The sequence below is a fragment of the Plasmodium fragile genome, assembly GCF_000956335.1.
Source record: "Plasmodium fragile strain nilgiri unplaced genomic scaffold supercont1.3, whole genome shotgun sequence".
NCBI classification, from domain to species: domain Eukaryota; phylum Apicomplexa; class Aconoidasida; order Haemosporida; family Plasmodiidae; genus Plasmodium; species Plasmodium fragile.
In genome coordinates this window covers 383,943-394,795 of record NW_012192583.1, presented here as the reverse complement: position 1 = coordinate 394,795, position 10,853 = coordinate 383,943, and the positions used below count along the sequence as shown (strand labels likewise).

The window sequence follows — 10,853 nt, the reverse complement described above, 5'->3', positions numbered from 1 at the left end:
CCGAAGGTACGAAAAAAAAAAAAAAAAAAAAAAAAAAAAAAAAAAAAAAAAAAGTCAAACAAAATAAATATGCCAAACGAATAAGCGAGACGAAAGACAGCGCATCGATACGTGTGCCCTCAGGTCTAAACTTTTATGAACGTGTGCACAACCTACTAGTTACTACGTTATAATTATGCATCGTGTGTACATGTCTCACAAAAAAAGGAATACGCAACACACAGTAGTGGTTATAATAAAGGGAGGACAACAAAAGGGGTTCGATGTTGAGCAGACTCGTTCACCACTACGTCGTATGCACCCAGGCAAATGCACAGCGGGAGGACTGTCTCCCTGAGGCGATATGCATTACCCAAGAGCACATCCACACGTGTACACCTATTTATTGATACATATACACATATATTAATTTTTTTTTTTTTTTTTTTTTTTTCCCATAATGAAGAGTCTTAGCCGACTCTGCATGCTTCATTTGAATTATATTTTCCATCGCGTGTCATGTGCATTATGTCCACACGTGTACATTAGCTTATCGTCTATAGTATGTTCCATGCTTTTTCTTATCATGCTAAGTGCCTTTTTTTTTTTTTTTTTCACTTCCATTATTTACAACCACTGCTGCATGTATAACGCTTAAAATATTAGCGATTTTTTTTTTTTTTAATTAAATTTACACGGCTTTTTTTTTTAATCTCTGTCTGAATGTTTGGCTATTTTGTATACCACTCCCCCCCTCTTTGTATGAATTGTGTCTTTTTCATTTTTTTCGGTTTATTTATTTTATCGTGCTTGTCCCTTCCATACACTGCACGTATAATTTTCAGGCGCCCCAAAGGAGAAGGAAAACCACGAATTGGCGACCTACTTGAAGAACAATGCAAGTAAGAGGAACTCCATAAGGAAGGAAGTGGAAGGTGAGTTGGGTCAGCCCTGCGCGTTTGCGATGCGTTTGCGATGCGCCACGTGTAAGTGTCTTCCACGTGATTTTTTTTTTTTTTTTCTGTCCCGTTTGGATGACAGGTGGGTATTAGCGTCTCCCCGTCACTGACTCCCCCCTCACCCCCCTTTCCCTCCAACACCACAGGACACGTAAACGAGTTCCGCAAAAACGTGGAGGAAGTACTAGAGGTAAAAAAAAAAATCGAAGAAATCGAAATGGACAGGACAAATGAAGACTACATGAACGACCAAATATCTTGCGTGAGCATCACCAACAATTTAAAATTTGCAATTGAGGGAAATAGCTATTCAAGGAATAAAGAAATTTTCCACATTTTGGAATCTAAGAATAATGAGAAGGTGCAGGGATCAAACAGTTATGAAAATTCTCTGGTGTACTTTCGCTTCGTGTACTTGGCTTCTTTCCTGTACTCCAATGATGTGGAGACCATTTCGAAGGTGAGCCTCCGTCTGCTCTGTCTGCGTTAGCGGCGTTTTTTTCATTTCGTTTACGCGTGGCTGGCAGGTGCGGGCAGTCTATCCCGTCTAAGTGGACCCCCGCTTCGCTCTCTTCACCGCTTTAACCACTTCACCGCTTCTCCACCGCGTGCCCGCCAGGTGTGCAAGCTGATCGTGGACAACATCGTGCAGGTCGGGAAGAAAAGCAAAAACGGGAATTTTATTTTAAAGGACAACGGAAACTACATTTTTAAAAACTTCAATTTGTTCATAACCCTAATCAAGGGGGCGAATTACTCTCTGAGGTTCCTGTTCCAGAAAAGTTTTGCCAAGGACATAAATTCATCCTTCATTCATTTTAATGCGATCCTGAGTAATGTGTTGTTGGTAGACATTTTAATGAAGAAGAAAAGTTGCATCTCAAGATTGTCCTTCAATCATTTCTCCTTTTTTTTTATAAACACAATAGTATGTTTGAGTATATACACCAAAGTTATTCACACGAATAAGTACATTTATTTTTTTAAGAATGGGTCCATCGCGAGAAGTCTTGTTACTAGCATTCTTAACAATCTGCTGGGGAGAGAATTTCTCACAAGCCACTCGAAACTCCTCGAATATGTTTGTAACGTGTCCCTAAACCTAGGGTTTGACATGATGAAAAATAAAAAAATTCTTTTAGACGATCTGAACGATACGAGTGAATTTTATATCTACACAAATACATACATTAAAATATTAAACAAAATTTATAAAAAGATTATGAATAAAATTTGTGAGGAAGATCAGAAGGACAATCCTTTCGTGTATAGGATTTTGCACCTTTTATTTTTAAGCTTGAACAGGTATGACATTTACTTGGGCAGGATGCAAGGGGATCGCAAGAGGAAGAGGAAAATGGAAGGCGAAGAGAATGAAGTCATGGTAGGGGGAAGTGTTAACTCGGGGTCCTTTTACACCAAGAAGATATGCAACAGTGAGAGGCTCAGTGAGAGACTCAGCGAGGATGCAACTGGTGGAGGGGGCAACGGAGTCCTCCTCCTCCCTGGGGAGAACTCAGACCATTCCATTTTTGATTGTCGCGCGATTTATTATGAAAACTTGGGTGCCGTTCACTCTGGTGGGAATACCATCGCCGGGGATGGCAACGGTGGGGTGGCTACTGGAAACGGGGCAGTGGCTTCGAGCTGCCCCCTGGGGAATAGTGACACCCTGAGTTGTGGCAACGGGTCCAGGGGAGGCTTCGGCGTGGTCAGGGGAAGTCTCGGAACGGGCAAAGTGAGCAACTCGGGAAGGGGCAGCAACACTCAGCTGCGATCTAGCAACACGCAGCTACGATCAAGCAATACACAATTGCGATGTAGCAATACACAGGTGCGATTGAGCGGAACCAGCAAGACGGCGAGCATCACGCAGGAGGTGGACAATGAACCCAGTGTGGACGCGCCGAATGGAGCATGTATCAACGCAAACGAGACCCCCTACTCGAGGGAAGAAATAAACAAAGTACACGCAAGCAGAATGGATTTTATGACCAAGTACCTTTTCTTCATTCAACTAATCTTTTATGGAATAAAAAAAAACAACCCGCTCATTTTACTAGCTTATATAAATCACGAAATAAAAAAAAACTACTCACTGAACCTAACATTCTACTACGAGAAAATGGAGCTCCTGCTAAATAAAGACGTTAGGAATTGCGTACCAACGATTAATGTAAATACATCAGCAGAATTTTATGGACTCGATTTTTCGTTTGAAAAATTTTTACGTGAGAATGAAAATTTGCAAAAACTAGAAGAACCCATTTTTAATTCGTACAAAAATGTCTTCAGTCAGTATCCTAATTTCGACTCTGAAATTATTTATAACAATTTTGACCTGTCCATTGATGATGCAGTGCACAAGAAAAGAGAGTTTCTTGAATCGTTGAAAATGATTAACCTGAAGGAAGTCACATACAGCTCAAATGAATATGAACAATTGAAGGTAGCCATTTTGAATTACATTAACGATTTAGAGAAGACCGAGGTACATGATGATATTCAGAATGTTGACCCTGTGTCGGATTATAATTTCCTTTGTACCATGTATAGGATTCCAAAGGAAGTGGAGCAGCAATCTGCAGGTTGTGGTGGGGGGGAGGACCAGCCGGTAGCAGATCAACTGGAAGAAAATCATCGAGCAGATAAGCGGAGCGACACGAATGTGATTCACCGAGGAGATGATCAAAAGGGAGCCAATTTGGTCAGCGAGGCGACGAATGTTGCAGAGAGAACGGATGGACACAAGACGGGGAAACCAGACCACAGGGAAGACAAGGAAGAAGAGGAAGAAGATAAACACGGCCTGCGCAACGACCAGATGCGTGGAAGGGGCAGCCAAAATAACCTCCCCGAAAAGGAAAAGAAAGACGTGACATTTATTAGTCGCAGCATTTATGTGCGAAACGAAACCGTTGAAAATATTGACATGAATGAATTGCGATTCAAATATGATTCTAATATGAGGGAGTCCAACTCAGGCATGGTCAATAAGGCAGAAATGCAAAGCCACTCTGGGGAAAAGAAACATCATTCCACTTCTCTGTACGATAAAAAGGACCCCCTAAATATTTTTAACAGTAGCAAATTTGAAGCACATAAAAAACGTGGAGGCGACCAGAATGAAGATCTCCTGAAGATACACACAGATCATCAACGAAGGGGGTGCAGTGGAGCTAAGCAAAGCCACTTTTACTCCGACCCAAGTAAATACCAAGCGGAGCAGAAACAAACAAATAATAGCCCTAATAGTGGTCATAACAATATACCGAATGAAGGGGATGCGAAAGGGAATAAAACGGATTATCGTATTAGCGTCTGCGCAGAGGAAGGGGAGAGTAAAGGAGGAAAACATGTTGATGGGGTGGAAAGCTTCCCTACGCAAAGGACGTCGATGCGCGGGGAATCATGTGGGTCAGCGGCAAGACAAGGTTTTCCCCCTGGGTCCACCCCTCAGACGGTACAAGATGGCCGACATGGGAACAGCGCACAGGTGGTAAGTAATACACAAATCGGAGTTAACGACCTTACCAAGGAGGGGTCCCATGCAGATATGAAGGGAAAAGCTAGAGGGGGAAGCACACTAAGAAGTAACACTCCACAGTACAACACTGAGCATAAGTCAGGAACTCCACACACGGAAAACATAGTTAGTGCAGAGGAGAAACCCCAGTGTGTACTCAAAAGGGGAAAGTCGAACGACGGGAAATACAAGTGGACTGAATACAGAGGGGGTAGTGTGATTAGTGGAGACAGGCAAAATGGGTCTTCGTCCTGCGTGGCAGATGTCAGTGGCGGGGACCACGAGAAGAGACCCCTTACAAAGTCAAAAACGAACGTAAAGTATTTGATAAACAAGTATGAAAGTCAGAGGGATATTGTGGGTGCATCTCACAGCGTGAAACCTACGTTGATTGCTGCGAGGAGCAAAAATGCAGAGTCCTTGGCCATGGGCAGCAACGCCAGTAGTAGTACCTTCAACAGTGGAGCAAACCATCACTACAGGAGCAGAACGAAACGAGTGGATAATTCACTTAGTAATACCAAGCTACCTTCCTTTCAAGTCGATAAAAAAAAAAAATATCATTATGAAAGAAGCATGAGTTCATCAGTTGATGTTAAGACGAAAGGAGGGGATACACAAAACGCTGCTAACAACATGAGGCAAAATACTGTCATAAGAAATTCAGACGTTGGCAAAACTTTTTTGAATAAGTCCTTGCTCAATAAGGGAGAGAAAAGTGTTTTTCCTCAGGCAAGCCACAGTAACAGTGGTGTGAATGCAGACTCGAAGAACCACGTCGCGCCCACGAGTCATTCCATGAAGAGAAAAAATAACATTGGTATTTCAATTCCATTAAAAAAAAGTATATTAAGAATGCTCCTTTTGTTTGTTCTCCGCGCGCCTCGCGCGTGTGTGTGTGTGTGTGTGTGTGTGCCTCGGCACGTCTGTTCTTACAATTGTGCGCGTGCGCGTATATGACTGCTTTACGTGCTTTTTTTATATGGCTGTTTTATATGACTGTTTTTTTTTTTTTTTTTGCCCTCCTTGCAGAACACCTGAACAAGTAACCCCCATCTGGTGGCTCACCCTGTGGCTGCAACGAACAAGTGAACAAGTGCTTTAGCAAGGGAGACCAATTTTTAGAATTCTACAACATGAAAATAAAAAGAAAAAAAAAGGCAACCTGTTACGCGCACAAACGGTTCCCTGTCAAGCGAACAATTGCACACTGTTGTGTCCATTTGGACATCATTTTATTTTTATTATTTTTTTTTTTTTTTGTCCCATTTGCTTCTTGACTTGTCTTTTTAAAGAGTTAAACTCCTAACCGTTTTCGAATACATTTCTTTTTTTGTTCACTTAAAAAAAAGTTAAAAATTGTGTTTTTGCGCACGGATGAATGGACGTACGCACAGATGGGCTGGTGAAATAACGGACAGTGGTGCAGAGCGGGCCTGCGGAGTGGGCAGCTCTCAAACGCTTATTTTCAAATTATCGCAAACGGGGAGATTTCCCCGCCCGTTTTATAATAAAAAAAAAATTGACAGATCGTGGGGGGAGGAAATTAAATAAATGGGCTGGTGAAATGGTGGTGGATGGGGGTGGTTTTTAACCCCTGCAAATGGTAAAAGTAGGGACGGCAGACGCAGTGCGGAGAGTGGGCACTTCAACTTGGGCTAATATAACCCACCAGATTGACGCATCTTCCTTTGAGCGAATAATCGCTTCATCGACATTGGCCTATACATGTGTGTAATCTATTTTCACTTGGGTAGTGCCCCTGTTCCAGCCTCTCACCTCCGGAGTTTCAGAATTTGTAAAAGTAGTCGTCAAAGGGGAGGGGCTGCTCGCTGGCAAGAACATCGGAGAGCCATGAGTCGTTGAGCAGGGGTGTGTTTAAGCTGAAGGAAGGAAAAGTTACTTTTGATTTAAAAATTTTTATGCACAGATAATTGTTCCTCTGATTAATTTGTATGCTTTCCGTGTTGTGGAAGTTGAAGTATGTGAGGTGTCCATTTTCAATCAAAAAAATTATGTTTAAGAAAATGTTTCTGTTAACATTTTTGAGGTCTTTTAATTCCAAGTCGTGCATGTGAAGCACTTGTTTGATGTCCTCTTCTAACACCTGAACGTCGAACTCTTCGCTGCAGAGGCGCACGTTTATGCCCTGGTCATCTCGCAGGGTGGAGATGGTCTGCTCCGAGTACTTGCTATCGATGCTGTCTTGGATGATGTACAGGTAGTAGCCCCACAGGGGGTGGCTCTTCCACTACAGAAGGGGGGGGCGAAGTGAATGTAGCGAAGTGAATGGAAGCGAAGGGAAGTGAAGCGAAGCCAAGTGCACACGGATAAACACATACACTTCAACGCGTACACAGCAGCATATTCCCGACACGTGAACGTGAACGGAACACTCACAACGCTTCTCCCCACCTGCACGTTGTAGGGCAGCCGATAGTACTCGCCGACCCTGCACAGCTCGTGGCTGTGTTGTCTTCCCTTGAGAAAAATGGACCCGTACACGTGGACCTCGTACACCCAGTAAAAGGTAAACACTTGGGCCTCCAATTCAAATCTACGCGAGGGGTACTTGCACCGTAGAGTGCTTTGCAAGCTGTACAGACTGTGAATGTCCTCTTGTAAATTGGACCCAGATATGTCATTCCCTAACACAATGCCAAAAATAAAAATTTTTGAAAAATCTCCTTTACGGACTTGTATCTCGCTTAGGGTTATGGCGTCGCTAATTTTATTTCTGTATTTGAAGGCGTATTTTATTTTTTGGTTTGCACTTTCCATTTCTTTGGCCTTCAGCACATGCAAGGTTATTTCTCGCACTTTCTTTTCCTCCTCCGTGGGGGCGTTTTGGTTAGCGTTGATGAGGACAAATATGCACGTGAGGGTATCACTGGGTTGGTTTTTTTTTGCCGCGCGCTCGTTAACGACAATATTGCTTGCGGCGTGTGCTGCTGCGTCTGCTACTGCGTCTGCTGCGGCCTCTACTACGGCGTCTGCTGCTGCCTCCACTACGACGTCCGCTACATCATTGAGAATAGTGTTCAGGGAGCTCCTGAAAAAGTTGTTACACATTTTGTCCACGGTGTGTTGGCTCCCGTGGGCGCTCTGTTGCTTCAATTCCATCTCGCGCTTCCTGCTCTTGATAGACACAACGAGCATGTTCAAGTAAGATGGCTTGAACAGGGGGATGTGCATGAACGGTTCATATTTTTTCACGTAATTATTTATATAAAAGGTGAAAAGAAGGGAAATGTATGCATCAAAAAAGGTGCCGCTGAAAAGTACATTTTGGAAAAGGTTATTTTTTTCATAGGAGTCTAAAATGAAAAGAAGTCTTTTGTCTGTAATTAAATTTTTTGTATAATTATCATTCAGGTCAGCTAGCTCATTCATCACTTTATGCATTTCCTTGTCGTCAATTATGGTGTAAATTTTTTTCACATGCGCCGGTCTCTTGGTCATGGTTAGGGTGTTCGTCGAGTCATACAAGAAATAATGGGATGCAGTGTAAGGATTCATCACAGCGCTACTGTTATGAGGCGAATCATCCCTGTTAGTGATTTCACCCCAATCATCGTTATTGTTTCCCTCGTAAACAACAAGGGCCCCCTTATTGTCGTACGTGGTGTTATTATAAGTCAGTTGCAGAAGGTCATTATTCTCGAAGGAGAAGGTCGACTGCTCAGAGTTTATATAGACCCTCCCATTTGCTATCAAATATTTATGTACTGGAATCATGTTGTGTAGAAATTTATGTACATGTGAAAAATTAGACTTGATGTTATTTTCAAATTTTTTAAAATTTTCATAAAATTTATTTTCAGTTATGTTTAAAAAATGAAGACATTTATTTTTCCTTTCGTCGTACTCTACAGAGAGGTAAAAATTTTTTATAAGCTCATGGAGGCTCATCAAGTGAAGTGCTTTAAGCAGGAGGAAGAAATTGTGCGGCAAAATATTTCCTTGTATAATGAGACTTTTGTAATCGAAATTCCTATTGATGTCTTTATGAACATTGTCATGGAAGCTAATAGTATTTTTATACATTTTGGAAAAGAAAAATAAAAAATTACTTATTATATAATAAATTTTTAATTTTTCTTTTCTTTTACTGATGTGTTTGAGGACACAGCGGTAGAAATTTTTAACGTCCTTCTCGCATATCTCCACTGCATTCACCTCATAATTGTAATTATTTGGTAAATTTATTTCTTTCATAAAGTCCCCCTTTATTTCGTTGTAGATGTACTCATCGGATGCGACTCTCTTGTTAAGCATGTGAAAAATTTTGGCGTTCTTCGTAATCTTGTGTTGATTGGGAGTGTTCCTTTGATTAGTTATATCATTTGCAAACTGATTATTATTTTTATATTGCTGGTCCTTTTGCGTCTCTCCTGTGGCAGTTGTGCTGTTGCGTCCCCCCTGACCCAACGCCCTGTCTTCGCTCCGTATGTTCAGGTAATTGCAAATGTCTTCATTTTCGTACAAAACCAACTCCAGTTGTTGCTCCCCTTCCGCGGTGATTTCCTCCTGAGTTTCCATTTTTTTCTTCTTTTTAACTTTTTTTTTTCCCCTGTCTTCTTCTTTCCTTTTTTTCTTCTTCTTCTTCTTCTTGTGGTTGTCTCCACTGCTTGTGCGTCCTTTGTCCGTGTCGTCGTTTTCGTTGTCTTGCCCTTCCTCCCCCTTCACAAGCCCGCCCATGTGTGCGCACGCGCTACTTTCCTCGTTGTCTGAATCATCCCTCATTTTTCTCTTCTTGGTCTTTTTCTTCTTCGTCCCTTCATCCTCCTTTAACAGCACGGCGCCGCGGGTGGAGGCCACTCCACCCTCTTCTGCGTCTCCCGCACTTGGGGACTGCCCGACAGTCTCCGTTCCCCCGATCTGTAACACCTTTTCAGTCTTCCTTTTCTTGTTGGCGAGGGAAATTTCTCCCTTGGTGAGCGGGACGAAAGAGGTATTCTTCAAGTAATCATAGTGTTCCTTCTTCTTCTTGTAGAATTCATTTTTTTGCATTTCTTCATAAAACAAGTCCACGTACTTTATATCATTTTCTTTTAAAAAGGATAGAAAGCCATCGGAGAATTTTGTTAGCTTTATATGTTTTGGAGTGAAGAGTCCACAAAAGTCACTGGTCATGATCAGAGCTTGGTGCTTCATAACTTTTGAGTCATGCAGTTGCACAATACAATCACTTAAACTTTTAAACAGTTCATAATCACTACTGTCTTTTATATCTTTTTTTTGTAAATTTTTGGAAGGCTTGTCTAATATTTGCCCATCCTTATCGTTGAAGCTCATGAAGTAGTACATGCACTCTTTGAAGAGGCACACGATTTTTCTATTCAGGGTGTCTTCATCCTTCCCTAGGTTTTTCTCTTCCTGTTTTTCTACCTCCAGTAGGTACCTCTCCTCGTCATTCTCCTGCGCGTATGTGATGGTTAACGGTGTAAAAAAAAAAAAAAAGTGACGCTTAATCTTTTTCGCGGAGTAACCACACGGGTGGGCAGGGGAGAGTGAGTGGGAAGAATGATCCCCCCTCGATCTGCCCAAAGGTGCGTTTTTATATACAGGCTGGGTTTGTCCCAGGCCGCACCACGCAAAGCAGCCCACAAATTGATCACTCCATAAATGCAATTTAATCACCTCTCCATAGCGGCCATTCAGAGGGTTCACGTTGTTCAGTTTATACCCCTTCGCCTGGAGAGCGCTACGGAAGTAATCGAAGTCGGCATTTTGCGCTGCGGGGGAGGAGAGGAGCGCATTTTTATCACGTGTAGAGAAGAATCAAGCGATTACGTGTCAACGTTGGTGTTATCCCTAGGTGAGGACCATACGACGCACACACAATATATGCAAAAAGGTGGGCGGCCCATCCGATATACAAGCACGACGGTCCACGCTCATAACTACCAAAGTGTGTGCTCTCCGGGTATACAAACGAGTGGGGGTTCCTCAAGCTATATTTAAAAAACTTGTTCCACTGGCTATTCGAGTCGTACTGTATTTTTATTTTCTCAATCAGCAATGTGTGTGTGATGTCGTCGTAATCCACCATAGTTCGGCGCAGTCGTTACCAAACAGGGGGAGGGAAGCATGGAGCGGTAAAGACGGAAGACGAGTGATGGAATACGAATGATGTGTGCCTCCACACAAAACACAGATCGATCTTCGTCGCAACTCTGAATGTTGTGCCAAATGAGTAGAGAGAAGCAAACTATCGCGATGGCCAATGTTTTTTTTTTTTTTTTTTTTTTTTTTTTTTTAATTTTTGACAGCAGTTTGACAAATTGGAGGGGGGGAGAGTTCAGCGGTGTGCGCAGAGTAAGTGTTGAATAGGTCTCTGCTCGACTCGAATGAGTGCATACCTAAGCAAATACACACATATGGGC

The 10,853-nt window shown here is 42.4% G+C and overlaps 2 protein-coding genes across 2 annotated transcripts in view; one reads left to right on the top strand and one right to left on the bottom strand.

The window, feature by feature from the left end:
* Positions 1-5,513, top strand: part of AK88_00407 (uncharacterized protein) — a gene marked incomplete at both ends in the record, with an annotated part of 11,576 nt that extends 6,063 nt beyond the window's left edge. The window contains 4 exons of the mRNA XM_012478058.1: positions 825-914; positions 1,085-1,398; positions 1,558-5,284; positions 5,497-5,513. Coding sequence (XP_012333481.1) covers positions 825-914; positions 1,085-1,398; positions 1,558-5,284; positions 5,497-5,513 — 4,148 coding nt within the window. The remainder of the gene's footprint in view (positions 1-824; positions 915-1,084; positions 1,399-1,557; positions 5,285-5,496) is intronic.
* Positions 5,514-6,253: 740 nt separating this feature from the next.
* Positions 6,254-10,519, bottom strand: AK88_00406 (uncharacterized protein; the record flags this gene model as incomplete). The annotated part of the gene is made up of 4 exons (XM_012478057.1): positions 6,254-6,715; positions 6,880-9,885; positions 10,108-10,202; positions 10,375-10,519. The coding sequence occupies 4 exons, from the start codon at positions 10,517-10,519 to the stop codon at positions 6,254-6,256; spliced, it is 3,708 nt and encodes a 1,235-aa protein (XP_012333480.1).
* Positions 10,520-10,853: the final 334 nt, after the last annotated feature.